We start from the raw sequence: 26,972 nt of genomic DNA, 5'->3' as shown, positions 1-26,972 counted from the left end.
ATGTGCTCAAACGTTTTGGTTTACACCAATTTATTACACATTGTGACCAAGTACAAAATACAGCTGAACTATGCAGTTTATTACAGACCATCATCCGTCCTTAGGATAGTTAAAGTGTAGTCAAGAACAGGTTTAAAAATGCACAAAAATAAGGGTTCAGTATACTTGTAAGAAGAACCAAATCTAGTTCAATAAAAAATAATCCTCCGCCAAAAATCTAAAACAGTCTTACAAAACATTACAAAGTACGCACAGAAATTACTTTTTTTTTCTCGAAGCACTTGAAGGCAAATTACCGTGACAGGCACAAGTTACAAAAAGCCTTAAATAACTCAAGCTCAAGGATTCTCATCGCTACAACAAAATCATCCAAGGGGAAGAAAAGAAATCAACCAAACCAATTTCAACACAAAGCTGATGTCAATCAAAACAGAATAGTTCATATAAATAGAAATTTCTCTTGTGACAGTTTAATAGCGTATTTGGGCGCAATAACGCCACAGTAACAACTGAATTTCGTACATTGAACGATTGAGATTGGAAACAAAATTACCACACACACACGTCAGTCTAATCAATTACACATCAAAGCCTTTTCTTCTGATATAATGTGACCAACCGAGTACAGTTTGAGGAGAGATCAGGCAAAGACTGAAGGCCACAGAGCACACACTGTCTAGATCATACAAAGATATATTTATATATATATATATATATAATTTATTATGGACAAACTCCCCAAATAACACACTGTATTTTTCTATCTAATTCAAACAGAACATAAGACTTTAATCTGAGTAACAGCATGAGGTCAAAGTATCTGTAGTTGGGGAGCGTGTGCCGGCTCAGATGCCAACGAGATCATCTTTCTGTGTAGGAGTTTTGGTTTTACAGGTCCATCGCTCTAACGTGTTTTCTCTTTCAGATAAAAATGTACAACCACTTTTTTTTAAATATATTTTTAAATCAAGAAATGAAACTCAATGAGACGGACCAGATTCCAGTTTCGGTTTTAACAGCCCATCTCCGTTAAGTCTGGATTAATTCCCAACTGTGTGGCGGCTGAGTGAACAAACACAGGTCTGCACATACGAGTCACCTAATTAGGATGAGCTTGCAACCGTACAGCACACAAGAGGATTGAAGCCATTTGTGGAGAACTATTTACATGAAAGGAAACAGGAATGGGAGACAAAAAATATGATAGTGGCTACATTTCTTTTTTTTAGTTTAATACTTGCCTCATGTCATCTGAGCCGAACAGCATAGAAATCTATTGAGGTAAACAAACCAACATCTTACACAGCCAGGGTAACGTACGAGTCCCCTGCCTTCCTGACTATGAGGCCTACAGAGCCATGACTGTGGCTAAGCTGGTGGGAACGACTGAAGAAAAGGTCCTTTGGGTCAGTAGAATGCATGTTGTTGTTTTTTTTTTTTTGTGTGTGTGTGTTTGCTGCGAGCTGCAGCCAGAGGCAACAAGGAGTATACACACCTAATCAATGTTAAAGGTGCTTTGAATGTCTGAGGTTTGGAGACGATACATTCATACTGCGGTAGAGGCACAGCTGAGGGACAGATAGACATCTGTAGTGGTGGTTTCAAGGTTAGCAATCTAAGGCACTCAAATGACACTATGGCACAGCTAGTTAAGATTTAAAGAAAAAAAAAACGAGAAGAAGAATCACAAACACCACACACCACCACTCAAGGTTACACATCCAATGAAAAGGTACTGCACAAAGTCATTCACAGTTGCAACAAAAATGGAAAGAAAATCAGACCTGTGTACACCCCTGTGAGTAAAAAAACCAAAACAAATGATGTGCCTGAGCTTCCTGGGTGAAAGCTCACTGCCCTTAGAAACACAAGTGAGGGGAGGACTGACATTGCTACCTTCTCTATGTACATTGCACACACTGACTGCAGAAGGACGCAGTGTGCTCGGCCCCAAAAGCCGCTGCGTCCTAAAGAAGCCACTTTAGGGAGAGATGCTGGTCCTTGTGGCTTTCAGTCGGGCACTGTGCGGGCTCGACTCACATCTCTTGCAGAGGGTGACTGATTTCAATCCTCTCTCTCTTTACAGCTGGTTCAGTTGGCCCTCTGGACACGTCAGCATCACTGCCCAGGTCACTCATGTCATCTGAGAAGGATGCATCTAGTGCCACAGGGAGAGAGGGAGGGATTGTTAAAAAATAGTTTAGTTTCATGTCAACTGTGACCCTAAAAACAGTCCGACAACTGAAGCAGGAGGTGGCTTTAAATCTACCCCCACGATATAAACTGGTCAATATTTATAAGGATTAATTTAATAAGGATTTAACGTTAAGCATTTTGTTCGCAACACGACACCTTACAGATTAATGTTTCTCCGTATCTTTCTTATTGTCAACAAATGCTATGAAAAAAACTAAATCATTTACAAATCCGTTTCTTACTATTGACTGTCTTCCTCACCACTGTGGCTCTCAGCCGCGAGCCCATTTGTTCCTACTGAAATGTGAATTGTTTAGCCCTTTAATGGTCCAACCCACAGTTTCTTTGGACATTTACAACAGAAATATTTTTTTCCTCCAACTGTCAAATGTTGTTTTATTGTGTGATTTACTATGACTTTCTTTTTTTTACTTATGACATACTATACCATGACTTTATTTTATTTTTATGACATACTATACTCATGGTTCCTGCACATTTTCCATTTCAAAATTCCTGACATTTTCAGACTTCTCGGAGGATTTTAGTACAGTATATACTATAATTTAATATAATATAATAAAATAATAAAAAACTGTCAAAATATAATCCAAAAATGTATAAATCATTCATAGGAGAGCCTTTATAAAGCAGTCATAGCATAATTTCTTTAATACTATGACTTTTTTTGTACTTGTCATATATACAGTATATACTAACTATACTATTGTTTTTTTTAGTCTTACCTTTTTCCATGAGTGATGGCATCATTGAGGTCAGGTCACTGAACTGTGATTAAAAAGATCAGAGAGAATTAGCCAACAAAACAACTTTGAACATAATTTATTTCATAAATAATCATTGTCAAAGTGTTTTGAGCAATAAGCCATTTCAAAAAACTTCTTTATTACCTCTCCCATAACAGCAATAGGAGTTTCTCCGGTTGCTTGAGCCACACGGTGTTCCACCAGGTAAAACATGTACTCGTCATACAGCAAGCGAATCAGATGGAAAGAGCCAAAACTGGCTGCACTACGCAGGGTCAGGTCTCTGATCACCATGGAGCTACAGGAAACAGAGAGAGGAAAAGCAGATTATATATAAAATTCTGTTTTTATTAGTTATTTTAAGCAAAGTGTGACTGTTACCCCCCCTCATACCTGTAGAAGGACCATTTGAGTAGGAACTGGCGTGCAGCTTTGGGGAAGCTGGGGCTTCCCTGGTGAGGCTTCAGGACCTGTGAGACCACATTGTCAAGCCAGGTAGCCCACTGGTCTAGAGAGCTCTGCTGTTGCAGGGTGACCTTAAAGTCCTGCTCCAGACGCTGAACTACACTCTCGTCACACTGACACACCCATGACGCCTGCTCCTGTTAGACACAACAAACACAACCAACCACATTGAGCAAGAAACCACAACGCACAGCGAGAGACGGAAAATACGGCGAGAGAGTCGACACTCTGACATTAAAACAAAGAAGAAGCTGTTAGATGTGTTTACCTGGACATTGGCAAAGTCCACTCGGTTGAGGTCAGAGAGCATCTGGTTGATCTGGGAGGTGTTCTGGAGGACGGCACGGGCCGCTTGGGCCAGATGGTTCAGACTGGTATAACGTCTGAGTGTCTGGGCAAATGCACTGACCACCGCAACCTACACCACAGAGACAGATATATATCCTGACATTTTATGCCACTGTTCTGTGCTAGTTATAAGTTATTTATAACACACAGAGTCATTGGCAAAGAAAAATCTTAGATCTCAGGCTCCCTCCAACAATCCTCTTTAAATATGTATAAAAACAAATGTAAAAACTGAGAATCTAAGACAAAGTTCAAACTTCTGGCACAGACGAGTTTCCTGTGTGACTGGAAAGAGCAAACATTTATACTGTACATCCATAAGACTTATTCCATGGTATACATCTTATTCTATATACTGCATCTACATAAAGTTGAATACTCTTTAATGCGTAGATCTAATCATTAAGTTCAACGTCACTGAAGAAGCGGCGGGGACTGTGCACAGTAACATATGACACTAGTGGATGACAAACCAGCCACATGAGATGATAATAGGTAACTGTAAAGGCCAGAGGTGTTTCTTTTCTTGTTACCTTAGTGCGGATAATCTCTTGAGGAAAGTTGGTCATGGCGTTGGTCAGCCAGCCCTCCAGACTCTTGGCAAAGTTACGGATGGCCTGAGTGAGAGTGCCTGAAGAAAGAGAACAGCCCCTTATAACCCTCAAATGTTTTATTAAACACCTCATCATTTGTGCTTACACATTACTTTAACGGCACAGTTGATACCTCAATATTTGACTGTTGTTACCATGACATTAATAAAATCCTGTTTACAACCCAGCTACAGAAAAAGAGACTCCTTTAACTATGTTACGTTAAAGGTAAAATATGCTTATGCAACCTTGTTACTTTCATTTGCATTGCAACTGTTAACAGTTCGATGTTGCCCCACAAGGTGGAAAAAAAACAGCCTGGATTACAGACTGTCACATTTAACTACTACTAAAGTGAGGTGACTGTGGAGTTCTGGGTCCACAGACAGCACGTGCAAAAGTCTCAGTACATTGTTTCTTATTCAAATCATAATGAATAAAAAAATATCAATAGTACTTACTGGGAACAGGACGCAGCACATCAGGGATGAGGATCTCTACCAGAGCCTGGTAGAGGATATGGTCACAGCTCCTCATCCATAATCTGATTGGTTCATATTTACACAGAGCCACCAGCTTCTCTCTGGGGATCACGCCCTCCAGGTCATCATCACTACACAGATGGAGGGGGGGAAAATACATATGCCCAAATTATACATACTGCTGCCTTTCAAATAAAACTCACTCACTCAGATAAAAAGGTTAAAAATTTAAAATGGAAGACTTCATTTAGCTCAAACATCACACTTCATGTAAGTAGTAGTATTTTTCAACATTGAAGCCTCAACTCTTCCTGTACCCCACCTGTTAGGGATGGTGGTATTTCCGTCACTAGATGGCGGTGTTGAATACCAAAAGGTCTGCCAGAGTTTCTCAATGTAGTGGAACTGGAGGTTCATCACCACATCCAAAGTAGCCTGCAGGAGAGCAGCGAGGGAGGGAGGAAGAGAATGAGGGGGAGGGTGAAGAGGGAGGAAGGGGGGGACAAAACATACAAAGCTGAACCATGGCAACCAGACACACAACAAAGTTTCTACAGGCAGGCAAGCAGCCTCTCGCTCACTCCAGGCCCTCCTGGTTAGACAATGAGCCAGCTCAAACACAGCTCCCTGCACATTAATCATCAGGAGGATCATAAAGGCCATGTTTAGGCTTCAGCTAGATGTTTTTTTTTTAGTTGATTTCACTCACTTATTTCTTTTTATCTGGTTTCCTTTTTAGAGCAGATTAGTCTCATAGATTTATGCATGCATTTGCATCCTTTTAGTGGTGAGGCGCTGACCTGAACTAACCCATGTGATTTCCTCTTTCCTGTTCATATGTATGAGGCTCTTAGAAAGCAGGGTATACTGCACACAAGTGAACACTACAAGAGTGGAAAGGAAGCAGCTGTAAGCCAATGATCTTTCATTTTAGATAGACTAGAGTTTTAGGGCTTGGTCAGAAAGAGTGTTAAGAGAGTTAACAGAAAAACTCTATTTCAACAAACACATGTCAGAGTAAAACATATAAAAATCACTCTGTAGAAGTTGTTGAGGACATTCACAAGAAGAAATTTAAGCCTGACTCATGAAGCAAAGGTCAAACTCTCCCGTTTTTGGTCTCAAACACTCCAGTATACCTCTGCGTTGAGCGTCTATTGAGTATGAGCGTATGATTCACACCGTACCCAGAGATTCTCTTCTTTCTTTATCTGGCAGGACACGCACTTGCTGCTGGATCTTGTTACACAGCAGTGTAGGCTTCAATCACATGATATGTTTTTGCTTCCTCTCCAGCCGTTGCCATGGCAACCTTGTTTACGGTTGCCCCAAGCAACAGGTCAAACACAGAACTCCAAAACAAAAAGGAGAATTCCCCATCCTCACTAAACAAGAGCGTTTTGCGCCACACAGGAAAAACAACTTGCCTTAAAAAAAACGTGTGGAGGAGGAATAACACATGCTCACATGCAGTCACACACAGGCGAGTGGCCTGCGGCAAAGATTCCCGAACCTTAACCCCTCACATCTGTGCACACACGAGATAACTGCTTAGGTTTATGGTGTGATTTATTACCCTCTTATTTAGAACTTTTATTAAACACCTTATTATTTGTACTTATCAATTTATTTAATGGCACAGCTGATAATTTTATATTTAGCTGTTGTTACCATGACATTAATTAATACATGCCTGACAAAAGAAATCCTTTAACTCCATCGAAGTAAAATGAGAAATAATGCGGTTTTATGTTAACAGATCACTGTTTGCTCACAAAAAAGTGAAATGAATAAACATTAAACACAGAGGCAATGAGAGCTGTGAGAGTGACAGAAATGCACCGGCAGACAAAGACAGGAGCCCATGTGCCTGTCCACAGACAAGGCAACACAAAGGCCCAAGGGGAGGCCACCACAAAGACACCAAGATGTCCACCCAGCGCGCTGAAAGGTTAATTGGCATGTCTTGAAAGCTGCACAGAGATGAAAAGACATCTGGAACAAAGGGAGCGTGGTGAGGCTGGACAAGGGGAGGGCAGGGATAATATGATAAAGCCAGAGCTTCGCTGCTTTAATCACAGCCTCTCTTCTGCATGTAAAAACCCCAAAATTTTAATGTTCAATATTAATTCTACTCTTCTCATTAGTCCGTTTCATCCTGGAGGGTTATTCTTCTGCCTATTCAAATGCATTGTCCTATCAAGAAACAACGAATTATGCCCTGGAACCTGTGAAATGTCATTACGCAATACATTGTTGCTTCATAACTCTTTCTCCATGCATTTTCCTCCAGTTCCTCCAGTTTGTCAAAGCTGGACACCTCTTGACTGCTGTAGGTTGTTTTCATTGTGCACACTTCAGATTTCAGGATGTGCATCTGCCCTTATGAAATCAATTCACCATGATAAGCTTAGTATATTAAGTTTGTTTCTTATTGTCAAGAAATCACACGAGGGACCTGGCAATTCAAGACTAACAGCGGATTAATGCAGATTCGGTGGTCATGAGAGTATTTAAAGCAGGGGGGAGTGCCTGTGGGATCGTCTCAAAATAAACTTCAGTGCCTTATTGTGGTGAATGAAGGAACTTTTTACATCACTTGAGGCAATACGGTTTCATACAACTTACATTACTACAAAAGAGGTGTCCGTGGAGTTCCCCTTCAAAAGCAGTTTCATTTATATTCACATTTCGATGTAGCTTCAGTTACAGACATATTCATAGAGCTGTACCTCGCAGTGGTCTCTGTAGAGTGTCTGCAGCTTCTTGATATCATTCATGTTGATGCGCTCAGGCAGAGGCTGGGTTCCCAAGTCAGGAGAGGGAAATGGAGGCAAGGTGTGAGACGTATCTGCATAAAGCAAAAATGTAGACAGGTGTCACTCATTTCAGACTGACACACATTCACTAATACATTCTGGACTCTGGAGACAAACTATATAAACCTGTATGGGTAAATCATATAGTGTCAACACAGAATCAAATGTCCTATAATTGTCTCAACAAACAGGAGGCCTGAGAGTTTCTTTTTCCAGTCCGACACTTATTACATGCGTTTCTAATTATTATTTGAGTAAAACCAACATGTGGCTAAATATGATTCAACTCTGTGATTTAATTGAGGGGAAAAAATCAAGTATAAAGTGGGGAACAGAAATAAGGCAGAACAAAGAAGAAGTGTTCAGAGGTTAAAGCACTGATCTTAAGTGTCAATCATTTGTAGACAAACAGTTGTCATGGCAACCACCCAGCCAGCTCCTGTCCATACCTATGTACTGCTGGTGGTGTTGGCTCTGAGCAGCCACTGATTGCTCTGGGGTGCTGTTACAGTGCTGAGAGCTACCGCACAGGCTGTCAGACATACCGTCGACCTTCTGTAGAGGTTTAAACCTATGCACAAAGTAGAAAGAAGACACAAGATATTTGTTAGCTGGGTTTTAAAAGGACAAAGGTAACAAAGGTCATCGGAAAGAAAAAGCCGTATTCTGACCAGCTGTACGTTGGCGAAGCACCACCTACTGTACCGGAGGTAGAGTTACTCCTATTCATTCTCCCTCGCTCATGTAAGCGGCTTGAACTTCAATTATTATTGCCAAAGACAACTTTCAGGTTACTGCTGTACATGTAAACGCACTGACTGACACACCCTGGAGTAAACTTCTACATCACTGCAGCAAGGTGAGAAGTTAAACCACCGAGGTAAGCAAATACAAGATTTACTCTTCGAACAGACACACATACATACAACATACGTACATAATAATATTAATAAAACATGAGTACATTATGTCAGCATTGAAAGCAGCCCTGTGACCCTCTAGAATACAAAGTTTGAAGATGGGTGAGGAAAAACATGACAAAGGGCAAAGGAAAGAGGTAAAGCACTTTTAGAGGAGATAAAGATAATGCAGCAGAGCAGTGGCGAGACAGTGAGGAAGCTTTCACAGGGTTCATAGCTTTACCATGGGACAAAACAACCCACAAAATGGCATGGGATGAACAGAAAATTGCTTTAAGTTGTGACAAATGTGACAGAGATCAAGATGAATAGAAAGGGTAAGTTAAAAATGACAGACAGGGGGAGAGTGCTGACCTCTGTTTCTGGTGGACAGGCTGCTGCCTCATGGCCATGTACTGGGTGTCTTCCTGCAGCCGGTTAAGTGGTGAGTCTGGCTTTACCCGGATGCCATAGTAATGATACTTTGAGTTGCCTCTGGAAAATTCATAAGAGAAAAGCCAGAAACCAATGAGGAGGAGAAGACTTGCCATCAGTGTAATCATCATCATTATCCTCTTCCATCAGCAAGTCTCCAATGTCTATAAGCATCATCATACTTGTCACATCTATAATGATTACATGATTACTGTTATCAGCATCAACAACTGCTTCCTGTTTGTACCTGGTGCCGAGGCGGCGGGTCCTCAAGCCCATGAAGACCGAGCGGATGAGCTTGCCGAAGGAGGCTGCGTTCACTGGATCTAGTTTCTGTTCCTGACAGTGCCGTAAATAATGGTTATACAGGGAGCACCGGGGCAGGCTCACTCCCTCCGCTGTCTCATAGTTGTCCAGCAGCCACTGCAGCTAAAAACACAAAGAAGACACAGTTGCATAAATCGGTGAGCCTCAATGAACAAACTCTGCTCTGTGAAAATCGCCTGGCCAGAAAATGAAGAGGAGCAGTGCAGCTTATTATCACATCAAAAGACAGATAACACACACTACACACACCCACCTGTTTTAGGAGGTTGTACACCAAAGAGACTATTGCACTCCAGCTGTGGCTGCTTAGGCCTTTATATTCTTGACTGAAGCAGTTTGTGAATGCAGGATAAAGAATGGCTGATTGAGTGAACACTCTAACATCTGAAGAGCTATTTTTTTTCCATCAGACAACTCTTCAAGACAAGTCGATACTGAGGCAGACAGTCATAGCTCTGTCTGTAACAGCATAATCAGAATCATCATACAGAATTGACATAAAAAGCTCAAATTATAAATGTGTAAATCCGATTTAAAGCTGACACTATTCATACAAATGATGTGGAAGTTGTCTGCCCACAGCTGAGGTTAAGAATTGCAATGTAGGGAAATAATCCAAATCAAATTTCCCATGTGAGTACAAGTCTGGATGAAAATACTACATTAATCTTTTTGAAATTTAATTATAATTGAGTGACAGCCCCCTAACAAGAAGAACATTTTTACTATAGTAAACTTTAGTGCATGTCTTGGTGTACTTAGAAGTGAAATGAATAGAAATATTGTAAGAAAATAAAATAAAATAAAAAATCATTCAATTTAAATTCATGCAGGGCATTAAGGAGTTTATACAAGATGCATTATTAAGCAAAAAGTGATAGCAAACGCAAGTTCAGATCAAGGATGAAAACTAACCGAGACCATTATGAGAGTCATAGGGACAGTGCAGATTGATTAAAGCTAGCAGTAGGTAGTGTGTTCAACATTGCAGAACACACTGCCTAAAGGTTCAGCTTTTGTTTTTTTGTTTTTTTCATTTTCCCTCATCCTTTTCAAAGAAAGTTCCTGGTTGACTTAGACTTACATGGCTGTTGAGCAGGCTGCTTTTGTGACTTGCAATTCCTTCAGACTTTTGGAGGTTTTCAATCGCCATTTCAAGCTAAAGAAAGAAGAAGCATGCAAAAAAAGGGAGAAAAAAAGTGGACACAGAAGAGGTAGGAGGCAGGAGAGAGTGAGAGAGACAGAAAAGGAGAAGGGGACAGAAATAAGCAGGGGCATACGAAGAAAAACACACACAAAAAAATAAAACAGATAAAGGAAATAAGACTGTTAGCGAGCAGCCAGATCTCTGCATTTACATTAAAATCAGTCAGTGTTGCAGCCAAATCCATTATCGGCTGACAAAAGCATGCAAATCAAGGGACTCATTGGGTTAAGCTGCTCAGTGAAGGTTTTCGGTCAGACACTCTAATGTATGCAAATAGGAACCACAAACAGGGGCACAGGTCACGTCAAGTTTGAGAACAATAGGTCAACAATGCCCAACCCACCCCCGTCCCCCAAAATGTATCAAACAATATAACTTAGAAATAATATTTGCTAAACAAAAAAATGAGATAGAGTTTTAACTACAACATAAGCAAGAGTGTTATAAAATACACTGGCATATTATTTTGTCTTTGGACATCAAATAGGCCTAATAACGGTGTCCAACTGGCAGGCAGAGTGAATGACAAAACCAGGGACATTCTGTGGAGCCGTAGAAGAAAATCAAGTCAAAAAAGAAAAGATATGTGGTATTGCAGCCAAACTGGAGACATAGAAGAAAAGGAAAAGAAGCAGGCAGCGTTCCAAGCCTTAAGAAGGCTCCAGAGGGCTCATGGCCAAATGGTAATGAGCCCCAGGGGTTGCTTTGTTTCGCAGGGCGCTCAAGTGCCTGTGAAAACCTCTGAAACAAGGCAGTGCTGAATTATTTAAGCCTATGTCCCGATTCTACAGGCCCTCTACCCTGTACTGCTCTGCTCCCTGTGTGTTACTGCAGAGCCAGGAGGCCCCAACTCAGGTTGCCTTAAACCCTGTGTGTGTCTCTCCATGCCTTTCAGACTTGTCCGGGAGCCTGGCCAGTCTGGAAAGACAGACTCAGGTAGCAGTGATGATTAGCACCAGAGTGCCCTAAAGCACGGGGCACGGTACGGATGGACAGTGTGAGTGCGCCCTAAGAGTTAGTAGTAACAACTTATTTTTGTACTCACAGAATAAAAACTCAAATTCGGGCCACATACAGTGGTAGTTGAGAAAAGACAAGCGATCCCCAAAGTATAATTGGTCAGTCATTCAGTCTTTGTTGGTGCAAACCTTTGATTTACAGGTTTTTTCTTTGTTTTTACGAGCACATTATTCCCTCTCGATTGGAAAAAGTGCTCCAGAGTACCAGAGAAACATTAGTATGTGTGTCGCTCACCATAGCTGAGGAGGAGCGTGATGAGTGTGATATGTGGTTGCGGCTTCCCTCCATACTTCCTCCATGAATCAGGTAGGTGCTTCCGCTGGAGATGATGTGGCTGCTGCCCACATCCATAGCAATGCCCACCATGCCATGAGGGGGCACCCCACCACTGGCAGAGGAGACCACCGTGGTGACATGAGCTCCACCGGCCTGCGAGTCAAAGTAGGTTCCCCCACTGCTCTGCCCGTATAGCTGAGCCTCAGGGTTGTAAGAGTAGGCCGTTCGGCTGGGAAGAGATTGTTGTAATTAGCAAACAGTGAAGTCTTTTCACGATGATGCTAAACAAAGCACACTTCATGATAGCTGTAAATTCCCTTTATTCGCCCCTAAAAATGCATCAGTCTTCTGATTTTCAGTTCCTAGTGCAAGGGTTGTGCAGTACATGCTCTCGTTAACACAGAAATAAAAATATGACAGAAATATATTTGCTATGGTGGAGTGAAATAGACATCAAAGTGTTTTTAAAAAATCACTTTGTCTTAGCTTTAATGGCTTTTTGATTAACGACTCCTTAAAAGCAGTTAGAGGTTAAAATGATTATATTATTAGAGAAAAGTGTTCTGGGAAGTATTATTTGTCATTATTGCCTTTCATCCAGTTCCTATTCATTCATTCAAGAGGAATTCTGCATTTGGAGTGGAGCCAAATATTGTGCCAAGATAAATTTAAAAAGGCAAAAGTGTTTTATAGCACTAGCATCTTACATTTACACAATAGCATTTTTAACTATGGTAAACATCAACAACAAAAATAAAGAATCTCACAAATAAAGACAATATTAAGGCTTAGATATGTAAACCAAATCGTACTTGAACTACACAATGAAAAAACACGCACACTACCCCTTAATAACCGTGGAGTAATGTAACATTACTTACATAGTTCCATTGGTGTAAACAGTCTCTCCACTTTCTCCTACATATTGGACCTGGGATGGGTAGACATGTTGCACCTGCTGAACCTAGAGAAAGTCAACAGGAAATCAAGACAGGAAAAAGGAAAATCTTTATTTTACTTTCTTATTTCTAAAAATGTAAGTCAAACTGCAACTAGAACAGAATAAGCCTCTATTTTTATCCTAAGAGTAGTGTGTAAAATAAAGAAAAGGCTGTACACCCCTCGGTTTTAAATAATAATTTCCCCCAAAATTAAGCCTCAAGAATACTATTTAACATTAAAAACAATACCCTCTGCATTTAGTAATAGCAAGGTCCTTTATGTAGAGGTTCCATAAGGGCAGAAACATGGTCAACGCATGAACAAGGATGCAAATGAAAATGTCTGGCGCGGCTGGCAAAGCAGTAAAAAACATCAGTCATCGGGGGGATGATATAGAGTTTATTAGAGCGTTTCCATGACCACAGTAATAAACAAACATGTTGCGGCGGAGGAGCATGTATTACTGTGCTTTCTGCTTAGAAGGAAGAAAAAAAGGAGAACACTGATGATGGGATATGTGTCTGAATGACAAGGTGACCTAGGGAAATCAGCAGCTTTGTCAAACTGGTCAGTCATTTTAAGCAGGAGTGAACACAAACAGAAGGGGTCGGCTTCTTGTTGATTCATGTTAAAGTGGCCCCAGAGGTAGTGACTGTAGTCCACGCTTGGGTTGCGTAACGATTTCAGGTGACTCATTCCGGAACGCAACGCCGCCTTAAATTGATCTTGCGTAGCTCAAAGCGTCATGTGGACCATGTTTCAGCCCTAATACTTGATGTGCTAAATAAGTATATTATTTTAAACTGGGACAAGAAGTAAAAGTGGTTTGTAATAATGTTGGATGGAGAAAAAAACAATGTCAAAAACAGAGTTGTACATTTTCCCTTTAACTTAAAAACAAAGTTGTGAAATCATAGATGTGGTTTCATAGAGACAAGCTTGATTTGGCAAACATCACAACTGACGCATAAAAATTGTGAAATGCAGATTATAAACTATCCATCTGCTATTGTGGCATGTGACATCACCCAGAAATATATGACAGGTAAATAGACAGAAAGATAGACAAGCTAATAGCAGACAGTCAGGTCAACTGCTGGTTTTCACCATTAGACATCAGAGTTTGTGTGCAGGACACACTTGGCATGCAACAGGTTTACATTATACCCTGGGACCCAGAGAAGATTTTTTGCCATACACATTACTACAAAGCAGCTGTAGAGCAAAGAAAAGCCTCATCGTCACACATATTTAAAAATGATTGTTTTAGTTACCAACCATAATGCTTATTTAAAAGCTACCAAGAGTTGTATGACAATTTTGTTTACATGTTATTCATGTACGCAGGCAGTGGGCCAGGCTCAGCCAGAGAAAGACACTTTCACACACCCATGAGGGGGACAGGAAGCAGGAGAAACAGTTTGGCACATGCTGGGGATGAGCAGCTTTCGGAGGAATGAATGAATGCCATGTTTCGGATCTTCATTAAGTGTTAAACAAAAACATTGTTTGCTTACGGTTTAACTTATTTACCAAGGCCAAACCTACGACGCCCCAGTCGGACTGATATTAACCTGAATGTATATTCTGACCTGGCAAATTCACAAAAGTAAAAATAAGTAAAGTCTTATCAACTCCAAGGGGTGTACAAGTATTTTCACAGCACTGTCTAAGTCTGTACAGCACTGTGTACCTGCTGAGAGACCTGTTGAACCCTGGGTACTGAAAGCTGCTGTACTTGTCCTGCCTTCTGAGCTGAGCCTGTAGCTTGAACCAGCACCCTCTGTGTGGATACAAGACATAACTCAATTACATAAGTATGCACGTAAAGTCACACACAAACACACGTAATTGTAAACATATGACAGTCGACATAAGACCAGCAAACATTTCAACAAACCCCCCCTCAAGACTTTAAGCTAGTGCTGATAGATTGATGCTCGTATAGCAAACATAAATGACAGCACACACTTCTCCCTGCCATACACACATCCTGAATATCAGTACAGTACAGTGGTGTGTATAGTACAGCACTGCATTTTCTCAGTGCACTGATTTGTGTTGTTTCTTTTCAGACACCATGCACAAGAACTAATAAAGCTAGTAGCTGGTTCCAAAAATAGCTCTTCTTTTATAAAGAAACAGGATGGAACAGTAAAGTCATTATAGACTTTCCAATATGTCCTGTCATAGCAGCAGATTAGAGGTAGTACCCTACCTGCTGGGAGGCTGGGACAGGCTGTACCACAGGGGCCTGAGCTGATGAGGACGTTCGCAGCGCTGCCACGCTGGTTGTGGTGTCTGACCCTCCCTCGGAGCTCTGCATGCTGGGTTGCAGGGGGAGACATGAAGAAGTGGAAAAGAGAAAAGACATGAGTGTGTGTGTGTGTGTGTGTGTGTGTGTGTGTGTGTGTGTGTGTGTGTGTGTGTGTGTGTGTGTGTGTGTGTGTGTGTGTGTGTGTGTGTGTGTGTGTGTGTGTGTATTTAATACCAGACTAAAGAAATACTCTTTTATAAGTAAAACTGTAGTTGAAAGCAAAGGACAAGAGCATTTCATGTCAGGACAGCCATACTGAATAAATGCTCTTCCACCCCACCCCTTTTCTCTACCAGGGCATTCATTGTGCCCATGGGGTTTCTGGCTTTACCAAGTCAAGCTGAGTCAGTGAAGCTTTCAGAGCCCTAGAGGCTGCCCACCTTTGGTCTTAATCACTTGCAAAATAAGCAACCCAACAGTTTTACACAGACACTCCTGGTCCTGCTGACAGATCGGACCTAGGTGGAAAAGTTACAGCACAGGAGTTCAAGTTACCAAGAGGACTGAACTGCTTCCTGAGGACCAAACGCACTGCCACCGCCCGGCTTTCCACCAGGTGACAATGTGCACGGCATCGCAAAGGATAACTAAAAATGGAGCAACACAAAGGCCTTCTTTTTTTTAAATAAAAAAAGGACAGAGAGGAAAAGAGCGGGAGTAGGGCAGGGACAAGGGAAGAATGGAACTGCAAGGGGGAGTGAGTAGATAAAAACAACTTCCCCACTCTAAAAAAAAGAAGGGGGAAAAAGATGAAAATGGCAGTGGGGCTCCAGCTCCTGCCAAGGTCCTGATGATATCCAGCGATTGTTTCATACGAGGGCCGTTCTGAGAGCTCCAATAATCCAGCTGATATGAGGAAATTCCTCAATGCTTTGTAAACGTTTGTCGGTTGCTATGGTGAGGAATCCATGACGACCACCCCCAACTCAACCCCCCTCCTCCACTCCCTGTTCACTCCTCTATTTTTCCTCCCCTTTATAAAGCTCTTGCACAGGAACTTTCGAGTGTGACCGCAAAGAGAAGAGGGGGAGGAAAGAGAGATACGGCACAGTTGGAAGAGGGGGGCAGAAATCCAGGAGCAGCAGGAAATGTCAGTAGGTAAACGAGAGAATAGTGTTCAGCATGGGGCATTATAGTGAAGGACAGCAAGACACAACCTGCTCTAAACCTGCTGTGATTAGTCATAACACAAGACATGCACTAGAATGTAATTTCAATCCACTCGAAGACATCTGACGAAAACCACTTAGGCTGCAGTAATCTGGAGGCTGAGCTATTAGATACAAGCAACAGGTGCAGCCACACTTGTCTTTTGTCTTTCTTGAGACCCAACCTTCACTTTCAGAGTGTGTTGCACGATTAAATATATTAAACCTTTTTTCAATTCAAGCCTCTGCTTACATAAGAATTAAAAGGACTTCCCAGCATCTGTTGCATCAAACAATGAGCTCTAAATATCTCTATAATACATAAATAAATGACAAGGCTGACTTATACCATGTTAAAATAATTAAACTCAGACAGAAACAAATCCAACATACTATTTGTGAAAAACAAAATGTGTCATAATCAAGTAAACCCCGCCAGGGATGGGGAGGAAGAGAATATAAAATAAAAATATATCCAATCTAGGGATGCACTGACTCAAATAGTTGGATGGGGTATCTGGGACAATTGGGTCAATCTATTAAATATCTTCTTCTTTTTTTTAAAATAACAATCTAGTAAATACAGTATATACATGTATTCATTTGTCAAGATTTGTTTTATAAAGTTGGGAAAGCAATGTTTGAGTCACGCCTGATGTTACCTTGCACATAAAACAATGACCCCAGTTACTTCCACAAAGTGAGGCATACAGCTTATGAATTAAACACTTGTATCAGATTGGTTCTCATTAACAGCCAAAACCCAAAGCCCAGGTATCGGGACTGTAAAAGTCGGATTGGTGAACTCTTAATCCCAATCATAGTTCCATCTAAAATGTGCTTACAAAAATAGTCACATCCTTTTTAGTGAAACACTTTTCCGAGTTAAAGACTATGCTGATACAGGAGAACACCCCTTCTTTATACAACCACCAAATTGTTGCCACTAAATACAACATGATGAAGCTATCACAGACTCTACCACAAAATCTACCACCCATAACCAATTTCCCGAAGGAAAAAGGAGATTGCAGGGGAAAATACTTTACTGAAAAATGGTTTCCCTACGGATCTTGACACTATATAGCAATCAGTCCAATCTGGTGATAGTGATTCTCATTTTACAGAGCATTACATCTTTAATCTGAAAGCTACTTGGAAGAACCAAAGACAACCACAGATTGGACCTTGAACCGATTGATCTCACAAATGATACACAACAGGATTATTTTGTGACCTACAGCACACATACTTCCCCCAAAAGTCTTGAAAATTAACTCTCGAATGTGTTAGGTTTGACACGTGAGCAGTAAATATAGTGGGTATTTAGATTGTGGGGGCACTATTGTATGCTATCCCAAAATCAGAGAGTGTACCTTTAAGACAGAAAAACAACAGATTTGGGTGTGCCACCACTGACATTTTCCATGTGTGGAGATTTTGCCACAGGCAAGACACTGCTCTGCCTACATAACTAACAGACTGAGTGGATGGGGCATATGTTGAAATTCCTGATATGTGTCAATCTTCTGAACCGCACATAATCTTAAGCACCATATCCAGTGTACCCTGAGAAGCCCTCTGAGTCCATCTTCAATAGCACTCATATTCAATTACAATTCTTCTTCACACCACTTTCTTGTACGTCATTAAAGTACCAAAAGAATACTGTCAAAATGATGCTAACAAGGAGTAAACATTTTAAAAGTCGCTGCAATGATCGAGCATCTCCCTAAAGCAAGGAATTTGTCTATGGTGTGGCACTTGAGTTATAAATACACTTGTAACAATCCCATAATTTATCTTCAGACTTGTCATTCTCACCAGAGGAAGTGACACAAGCCTGGGGGCTTCTTTAATGCCATTAAGGAGTGGCATGGCAAGATGACAGGGGATCAGGAAAGAGGGCACTGGCCTACATATTTACATCCATTAAAGCTCAATTAAAGTGGTGGCTTTAATGGATATGACGAAGTGTGCCAACTGCCAAATCATTGAGTTGGAGGGCAAGAGACAGGAGTGCAGGCAGAGAGGAGCCCTTCTGCTTAGTGCTCAGGGAAGGTTAAAAGCCACCCGCAGCTCTGAAAGGCACAAAGGTAGGTCACAGCAGGAGACATAGCGCACACGCACACACACACGCACACACACGCGCGCACACACGCGCGCACACACACGCGCGCACACACACGCACACACACACACGCACATGCACGCACACACGCTCACGCACACTCTGATGAGCACTTAACAACATTAAAAAAACAGCCCCTCTTCCTATGAGTTACCTGAGTTTTGAAAGCTGAACGGAAATAAGAAAAGACATATTTTTAAGAACCCAAAAGCCCGGCCAAATCTCATTAATGCTATAGTCTACAATGTTAACAGTGCAGACAAGATCTAACATGTGTCACTGACAGATCTAACTTAAACAGGGCTCAATCAGAGAAAAACACATGCAGATGTTCAATTAAAAGCAGGAGCCCACAGTCTTGGCTCATGTTTGCACTGGCCCACATTGTTTGCAGAGCAACAACGGTTGCTAGTGGCAACACCGTCCACTCCCGTTTCCAGGAGCCTGTTGCTATGCAACCAACAGAATACTTCCCAAACCAAACAATGCCATCCCCCCACCTGATCCCTCTATCTCACGCTAAGTAGAAACTTACAACAATAAATACTATGTAAGCTATTAATTTCAGACACCAGGGGACATGGAGGTAGACTTGTTCCTGTGTTGCATGCATTATCCAAAAATGTACAGACTTTATGCAGGTTTAGACTTGATTGAAAAGCGCAGGATGAAGGGCTCTGTTTTGTCAACTTTGGGCTCAGAGGAAGGAGGAATGTTTAAGTCATCAGGGAGACAACAGTCTATTATTTAAGGTTGCTTTACTCTCATGCTATCCAAAAACAACACTTCCAAAATCCAGCCGAGTCTTTGCAAAGTTATTTGGGCAGAGGAGATAGTAAATATACTTTTTCCAACTCAGAGGAAAATTAAACAAAATAAAGCAGAGAGCCACTTGTTGCTTTTAAAAGGGTCATCTATGGATGACATTTGTTGAGCACTATGCAGATGTGTATTTTTGTCATACCTTTAATACATGAACAAAGAGGAGCAACAGGTTTCTGATGAAGCTTTAATATATGTTCCCTAATTTGAGAATCATAGTTTTATTGCTAAACAAAATCATTGTGTTTTTTTTCTTTGATTTAATTTAAAGAAAACACTTTAAGATCACAGAGGCACACGCGCTCACACACAAAGAGCGAATTAAGATATGATAAGAGATTTCCACAACAGAGGCTGTTCTTCAAGCCTGTCTCATTAATTCATGGCTAATCCAATCAAAGCAGCTCTTGGGGTCTGCAGATGGCAGAGTTTAAGGGGGAGAGAGGGGGACAGAGAGAGCGAGAGAGCGAGAGAGCGAGAGGGAAAGAGAGAGCACAGACCACTGACTCTGATCCAAGCGCCCCCTCCCCAGCTCCCCTCCCCACACTGGTCATCAGCACAACCTGTCCACTCCGTCACCATGTGCGCTGCAGGCCCGACAGCCACAGAAAGAAAGATCAAACTGTTGCCATGGAGATTGTGTGTTCGCCCATGCTCTACACTAACAACTTCCTCCCCCAACGCCCTACCTCTTGTAACCCTTTCCAGATTTCCAGTGCCCCCACCACCACTTACCCCCAGCTCTCATCTTTAACATTTAACATTTCGGGATGAAAAATGGAGATCTGAAACTGAACATTTTGAGAAGTTAAACTGGAAAACACAACAAGGAGGAGATGGGAGAGGAATGAGGAAAATGCTCACAACTGGAAATGTAATCAGACTACTCATATGTGTTGACATGTCTCTCTTTCACAGGTATTTATCTAATGTGGATCCAAGGCTGTCATACTGCTGACACAGAGAAGGGAACTTCACTAAAGACACCTGGCTGCTTCAAGAGATGGTGGAGATTGAAGAGAAACTGGGAAAATGCTGACAGAGTTTTAAACCCCATTTTCCACAGCATTATTCATGTTTGGCATACCCCAAAACACATTTATGATAATGCAATAACCTCTTTGATCCTTCAACCAACTTCGAAGCATTTGCATCGATATCTACACATGTTAAGACTAGCTAAATCTCAATTTAAATATGTTGCAGCTCAATCCAAAGCACATAGTATAGGCTCCTTATTACATCACTGAACATAATCACAAATCCAGAAGCAAATCAGAGAGCACACACTCCTAGTAAGATTGCTCAGTCCATAATTTGTTATTTTAAGAAAAAGCAGTCCTAGGTTAGAAAATGGAAACATCTTTAAAAGTGCATAATATTGAAATATCTTATTTTTATGATGTATACTATCCACAAGGATCCTGGATCTATGTCTGCACCTAAACACTTACATACATAATCATTCTCACACACAGGTCCTTGGCCTACCTTTTCACCTAATGTTATGAAATCTGGTAACAAGTTAATGCGATTCTCTGCTAACCATCAGACAGACAAAAAAAACTTCAAACATAAACCCCTTGCCGGAGGTAACGTTGCCGTCTGATTGCATTTGATCAAACCCAATCACCAAGACTGACAACTTGGAATGGTAAAGAATCCTAATGTTTTAGGCTAGCCCAGACATGCACCCTATTCTGTGGGAGTGCAACGATACTCACCCCAAATCCAAATTACTGACACTAAAGTTCTTTAAATCTGCTTTCTTACTTGCCCTTTTAAATAGGTGATTTCAACCAGTGGAGTTTTACTTCCCTGGGAACCACATTCTGTAAAGATGACCTCAGATGCTGGCAGTGTGCTGCCTCAAACTTGACCGATGAACCTGACATAAGCATTTTGTTGCACTGGAGGACCACTTTGGCAATCGCTCACTCCACACAGATATGACCCTGAAATAATCATACTGTACAGTATGCACAACATGACACAAACAATGTGCCATCAGTTAATGCTTGAAATTTTAGACAGATCCAAGTACCTTTTTATGCATTAAATATTGTAACATGCTGAATACTTGCCATCGGGCTCAAATTTAAGTTTTTATTAATAACTACTTGACACAATAAAACCCAGTCCAACATGGGTTTTACTCTGCATTTGAAAAGTCATACCAGACTAGTGGTCACACCTAGCTGGGTTGTTAATGTGATCAACTCAGAAACTGAATAAGGTCTGGATTTGAAATCATCTTTTCTGCAGCTAGCAGGCGGATCCTGTGACATGTCTCAGATGTGAAAAATGATAAGTTACATAATATCAGCAGCATTCACAGCCTAATTTGGCTAATCCTATTCAGTGTTATTTCCAGAAGATTAACCATTACATTTCTTAAAGATCTTCATACAAGTAATCCAGCATAGCAATTTAATTCAAGATGAAAATGACAGGATACAGCTGACATCCTGTCTTTTGATCTACACACTGGGGCTCTTTAAGGGTTTTTTCAAAACATCATAGTTATTTCTTATTATCTGTTTTTTTTTTTTTTTTCAAAACTTCCACTTTTCCAGGATTAGTATCCAGAGTGTTTTGACTACTTTTTCAGTGGCAATACGTCACTGCCAGGCCTATTACAGTGGCTACAATTTTCAACTCATCAGTCGGGCAAGACAAGTTGTTATACATGCAAACAATTAATGCTGCTGTTAAATTGAACATTGCAACATAAACATTTGCTCTCATTTGAAGCTAGTGAGTGAGCATGGTTCTCAAAGATCAGGAATGGGATCTTAGGGCTGCACTTTATAAGGATATCCATCATTTAGCTTAAACCTGTGAGCGGTTAAAAAGCTATATTGAAGACCAAGCTAATTCAATCTTAAAAATACAGCTCCCTTGCAAATCTGGTCATATCTTACTCTACTAAGGGCCTAATCTGGGTTCTGGTAATTACTTTGTAGCAGGTTTACACTAAGCCAAATAAACATCTCTTAACAAACTAGCATAAAACTCTACAAAAGAAAGGAAAAGTGAGGAGAGCATGGGTGGCTGCTTATATTCTTCCCTGAAAGAGAAAGGGAGGGGGGATCAGCTATTTAAATGCAAATGTACCTGCCTTGTCTGCCGTTTGTGGCAGAAAATTTAATTAGCAGTTGTGTAGCTACGATACAAACAGGTGGAATGTTAAGAATGCCCCTGATGACACACAGACAGACAGAAGAGACAGACCGAAAAACATTTCATTTCACAACGAGTTTCAACTTGTTGCCACTGTGCGAGGGCCAATCAGTGGCAACATTTTTTTTTTGGTATAGGACAAGATTTGTTTTTTTGTATCCTAGCAGCGTAAGCCTACAATGATTTCCAAAATCTTTGTAGCTGGAAGACTTGATGTGGGAGTCAGGAGGACACTTAAACTATTTTCCTTTCAACAGATTCTTATAAAACCGTAAGAGCAGGTAACTTGAACTGAAATTTGCTTCACAAATAATTAATCATGAAGATTATGAAACTGTAACATTTCATGTGAACAAATGACACTATTAATTTCCACTTAACAAGCCCCACAAGACATTCTCCTCTCACATCTTCTGCTTTGCTCTGTGATTTCCTGACATTCCCTTGACTGGAGTTATGGGAAAACCCATTAAATCTGTGTTATTATCAGACAATGAAATGTGCCAAAGCCAGGCAGATCAGTTAGCACACCAGGAGGTAAATGGTAAACTCCATATGAATATGATCAACTGTAAACAACAGCGACAAAACCAATGGCAGTGTGACTGGGTCTGTGTCTATATCTGTAGCAGACTATTGGATTGAGAACTTCTCCCTGGGGCAACAGTAGGCCTCATCAAGATGAGCTAAATACAGCATGAGCGCGCGTGCGCACACGCACACACACACGCACACACACACACACACACACACACACACACACACACACGTGACCAAAAGCTGTCACAGGTCACCCACTGCCCAAGAGACCACTGCAGCTGTCCTATTGATAGCTTAACTGTACTACACACATGGGTCCATTAAACACTCAAAATGGCACAGGGGAAATGGTGGAGGTGGACACTGCTACGCACAATTATTGGAGCAATTCCACAGATGGCACAAAAGAAGGCTACAAGAGCGGTGTTGAGGCCAAAGGAAGAAATGAATGAATTTTTGCATAAATCACAGGCCAGTGTGGCACTTGATCACACTGGCCTGCAGGGTGCGGGATAGACCAATCAAGGCAAGTGAAACTCGGAACACAGACAAATTACAAGTACTCTTCAACAGAAAAATCAAAGAAACTATAATTTTAACTCCCATTTCAACCTCATATTTTAATAATTTCCTGTACATGTGAGTATAACATTTCTAAATAAATGTCCAACCAACACCAGCTGCTTTCAAATTTGTACCTTTGTTTAGGCCCCCTATTTAAGAAACCCTTTTTTTTGTGATCTGCCTCTGCAAGCCAAAGCTATTGACTCTTAGCACAAAGAGAGCGAGATGAAAATAACCTGATTAAAAACACTGACTTTTAAAAGAATAACATTTCGCCCCCTGGCCCACTCCATCCCCTTTCCTTCCATGACTTGGGTGTATTTGTATATCAAGTTGCCATGTAAACATAACAGTGTCAAGCTCAAATTGGGGGGTGGGGTTGGTGGGGGTTATACACAGCTTTTCAGCACTGTCATCTCTTGGTTTTCTTTGTAGCTGCAGTGAGCTTTCTGACCAATCAAAAGTTGAGTTTCTTTTTCTGGCACTTCAAAACAAGCAAAGTCTGTTGATGCACATTCAATTCTTCCCTAAAATATTTTAGCTAGCATGAAGTAAAATCATGGCTGGAAGAAGCTCATAAACATTATTTTTTAACATGTTATGAAGTCTTGATATTAATAATGATTAATATAACCATCCACCGACTCTTCTACAGATGATTAATTTATATAAATACACATTTGAAAGTTTATAAATCAAACAGTAACAAGCAGAAAGGGTTTTAATTGGAGAAAATTGCATGCTGCAAAGATTCTCTCTGATGCCTCAATAGCAAACAACATTAAAAATGACTGAGCACCTGACGGCTGTCTCTGAAAAGATGGTCAATAAAAATTAATGTATCTCATAGGACAAAAAAGAGACAGAATCCTGAAAGGAGAAGGTATGCAAAGGGCTGGAAACCAGCCACAGACACACTGCAAAGCTAATAAGAAAGGGGATTAAAAATCATTGGGGGGTCTACATTTCCTTGGTTTCTTATTACTGCTATAGCACAGATTGATAAGAGCCTTCAGCTCTGAAGGGAGGTCAAACAGCAAACCTAATGAGACCTGCCACATAAACAATGAAGCAGTGCCACTGAGAACAACTGGGCTATTAGCAAATAATTTGCTTTTGGGCTGTTCAAGGGGTTTAACATCAATAAAATCGGAAAGATTACTGGATGGAGCTAAACTACTTGTGATGATGGAAAAAGTGAGAAATTTGCCTACATTCATTCAACTTAATATATAGTGTTCCAAGTCTTAATCGGTGGCATTTAAATCTAAATTGGTGCCACGTTTTTAAACTCACATAGAAATTAGTATTTTAAATACTCAATCTCTCACGAAAGACTGTAAAAACAAGACGGAGCAGCAAAAAAGAACCATCATAGCACCACCTAGCTGTAACACATCCAGTTATTTAAGCTGTAATAATAAAAATACCTAAACTTTAGCAAAGAAGGCTTCAGACTTTGCTCCATTTAAATAGCAAATGTTGTATAATGTGATTCACAGAAGTTTATCTTGAGAGTTCAGCATCTCTCCTGAGACAGACACCAGTGGAAGCACCAGGTTTTGTACAGGGTTCCTACACCTTTTCCAAAGAAAAATTCAAGCACTGTTCATGCAGCATTTTGATGCTTTTCCAGCACTTTACAGCTGTGGTAAACAACATATTTGTATACAGTACAATACTCTACTAGTAATCAGTATACTTATTATTGCAGCCGTTCAACACATTAAAACAAACGTTATTGTCCTTTAAACAACCAACACGATGTTTTGAGACAGCTTTCTAACGAAGGACGACAAATGAAAGGCTCGACTACATCGACAAATAATGGATAATCTGTTAAAAGTCAAAAGTCATTGTTCATGTAAAAATGTCAGAAAATGCTGTTATCAATCTCTCAAATGTGGATACCTCCTTTCTCTGTGTGTTATAACATACGCGGTCCCATATAAGATAACGTTAAATTTCAAGCTGTTTCAAGAACTTTATTCAAAATCACTTTTCAAACATCACACCACATTCAAGTGTTTTTAAGGATTTCCAGCACCCGTGCGAACCCTGTTAGAGTTAACGTTGAAACTTAACGTCATTAAATCAATAGACCCGTGCTCGACTGCATAATATTTTGTATTCCTTTGACGATAGGCTATAATTTGTGAGTAAATCGCCTCTAAGCAGTCGGCAAACTGCCTGTCGAAATGAAAGTTACCCTGTTGAGTCAACGTTTGCTCGCAGCGGTTGCGTTAACTTGCAGTTTGAGCACCAGGGCACAACGTTGCTAATGCTAAGCTAGCCACATTTCCAACTGCTTGAATACGGTTCTTGTGAGAAAGACACACTGATAATATAGGTTGTCCGCGTTGTGACGAACAAGACAGAACTGTAAGTTACAAACGGTTTAACTCACAACTGAACTCGCACTCATGGCTGCTGGTTGTCTGAGTTAGCATTAGCTGTAGCTTCACTGGTAGCCTCACCATCCATCCTGCTGGGACTGAGCTGGAGGTGCGTTCACAGCTCGACACACACTCACGTACACACACACACACTTGACTACACAACGTAGCAACAAGTGTAAAGTGATATTGTGTCCGTTTTGAGTCAACGTCGCCGCTGCTGTGTGTACCGTTCAAGCAAAGTGTAGCAAAATAAGAAGCGGAGGTGAAACATATGCAAAAAAGATGTTGCCAGGCAGCAGCTAGGTGAGCGTCAGTTAAATGAAGCCGTTGTCAACTTGGGGCGGATGCCACAAAAGAAGGGAAAGTTATGTTGTGGAAAATAACCAAGACTGCAAGGAACGCACTCGACCCCAGAGCATTTTCTCACAAAATGAAGAATAATCTAAATTCTATAAAGATAATAGTCACCTTTGCCTTGAGAAAAAAAGTTCTGCCCTTGCTCTGCTCTCTTTCCCCTCTCTCCCACTCGCTCGGTGACTTCCAGATGCTGCTGCTGCTGTTGCTGAGTGTTGCGCCCGTTGGTAAGTAACTGTCTCCACGGCTACAGTCACTATGGCGCGACGGGGTCTCGAGGCAACTGTTGCTACCCTCGAATGCCTACGTCAGGGCCCTCACTATGCAAGGGAGGTGCCAAAGGGACCCCGCCCAGTTCAATGAAGCTGTGAATTTTAATTTTACCACTAGGGGGTGGTATTCACCAGGGAACTGATGAGAGTTTATTCATAAATGATGTTTATGATTTAAAGGAACTATTGTATGCATTACATGCTTCTCTGAGGTTTATAACTTACTGTAGAGCACTGACTCATCATTGTGCCTTCTTTGTCCCACAGGAGCCTGGGACACTGGTGCACTTTTATTTACAAGGCCATGCTTGAGCCACTGCCCTTCTACATCTGTAATTTAATCACACCGAGAAGTGTTGATTCTTATGGTTTGCCTTCAAATTATCAGTTGTTGCTGTCTGCTCCATTTACCAGGAACAGGCTGCAAAAAGACTGGAAATTAACCGAACTGATTTCTTTGAATGCT

At 41.0% G+C, this 26,972-nt stretch overlaps 1 protein-coding gene across 5 annotated transcripts; it reads right to left on the bottom strand.

Moving 5' to 3' along the window:
- Positions 1 to 19: 19 nt before the first annotated feature.
- On the bottom strand, positions 20 to 26,476 carry rfx2 (regulatory factor X, 2 (influences HLA class II expression)). 5 transcript variants are annotated; one of them, XM_083911035.1, is made up of 18 exons: positions 26,349 to 26,476; positions 14,995 to 15,103; positions 14,470 to 14,559; positions 12,716 to 12,798; positions 11,793 to 12,063; positions 10,416 to 10,490; positions 9,252 to 9,433; positions 8,945 to 9,064; positions 8,120 to 8,241; positions 7,584 to 7,702; positions 5,174 to 5,286; positions 4,831 to 4,982; positions 4,310 to 4,407; positions 3,697 to 3,846; positions 3,357 to 3,565; positions 3,108 to 3,261; positions 2,943 to 2,985; positions 20 to 2,158 (listed from the first exon to the last, which is right to left on the bottom strand). In XM_083911035.1, the coding sequence occupies exons 2-18, from the start codon at positions 15,100 to 15,102 to the stop codon at positions 2,037 to 2,039; spliced, it is 2,211 nt and encodes a 736-aa protein (XP_083767161.1). In that variant the 5' UTR covers position 15,103; positions 26,349 to 26,476; the 3' UTR covers positions 20 to 2,036. The 5 variants fall into 5 exon arrangements, with proteins under 5 accessions (XP_083767161.1, XP_083767162.1, XP_083767163.1 ...); XM_083911036.1 differs by lacking the exon at positions 26,349 to 26,476 and adding an exon at positions 25,889 to 26,008; XM_083911037.1 differs by lacking the exon at positions 10,416 to 10,490.
- Positions 26,477 to 26,972: the final 496 nt, after the last annotated feature.

Source organism: Echiichthys vipera, assembly GCF_963691815.1.
Source record: "Echiichthys vipera genome assembly, chromosome: 3".
NCBI classification, from domain to species: Eukaryota; Metazoa; Chordata; class Actinopteri; order Perciformes; family Trachinidae; genus Echiichthys; species Echiichthys vipera.
Note: the sequence above shows the minus strand (reverse complement) of the source record. Positions and strands in the feature narration are given on the sequence as shown.

Bases quoted from the DNA above. Each gene is read 5' to 3' on its own strand.
- rfx2 (XM_083911035.1), bottom strand. From the start codon at position 15,102: ATGCAGAGCTCCGAGGGAGGGTCAGACACCACAACCAGCGTGGCAGCG. The intron at 10,491-11,792 runs GTGAGCGACACA...TTCTTTCTTTAG, and splicing joins CACGCTCCTCCTCAGCTATG to CTTGAAATGGCGATTGAAAA. The intron at 7,703-8,119 runs GTATGGACAGGA...TGCTTTATGCAG, and splicing joins ACACCACCAGCAGTACATAG to ATACGTCTCACACCTTGCCT.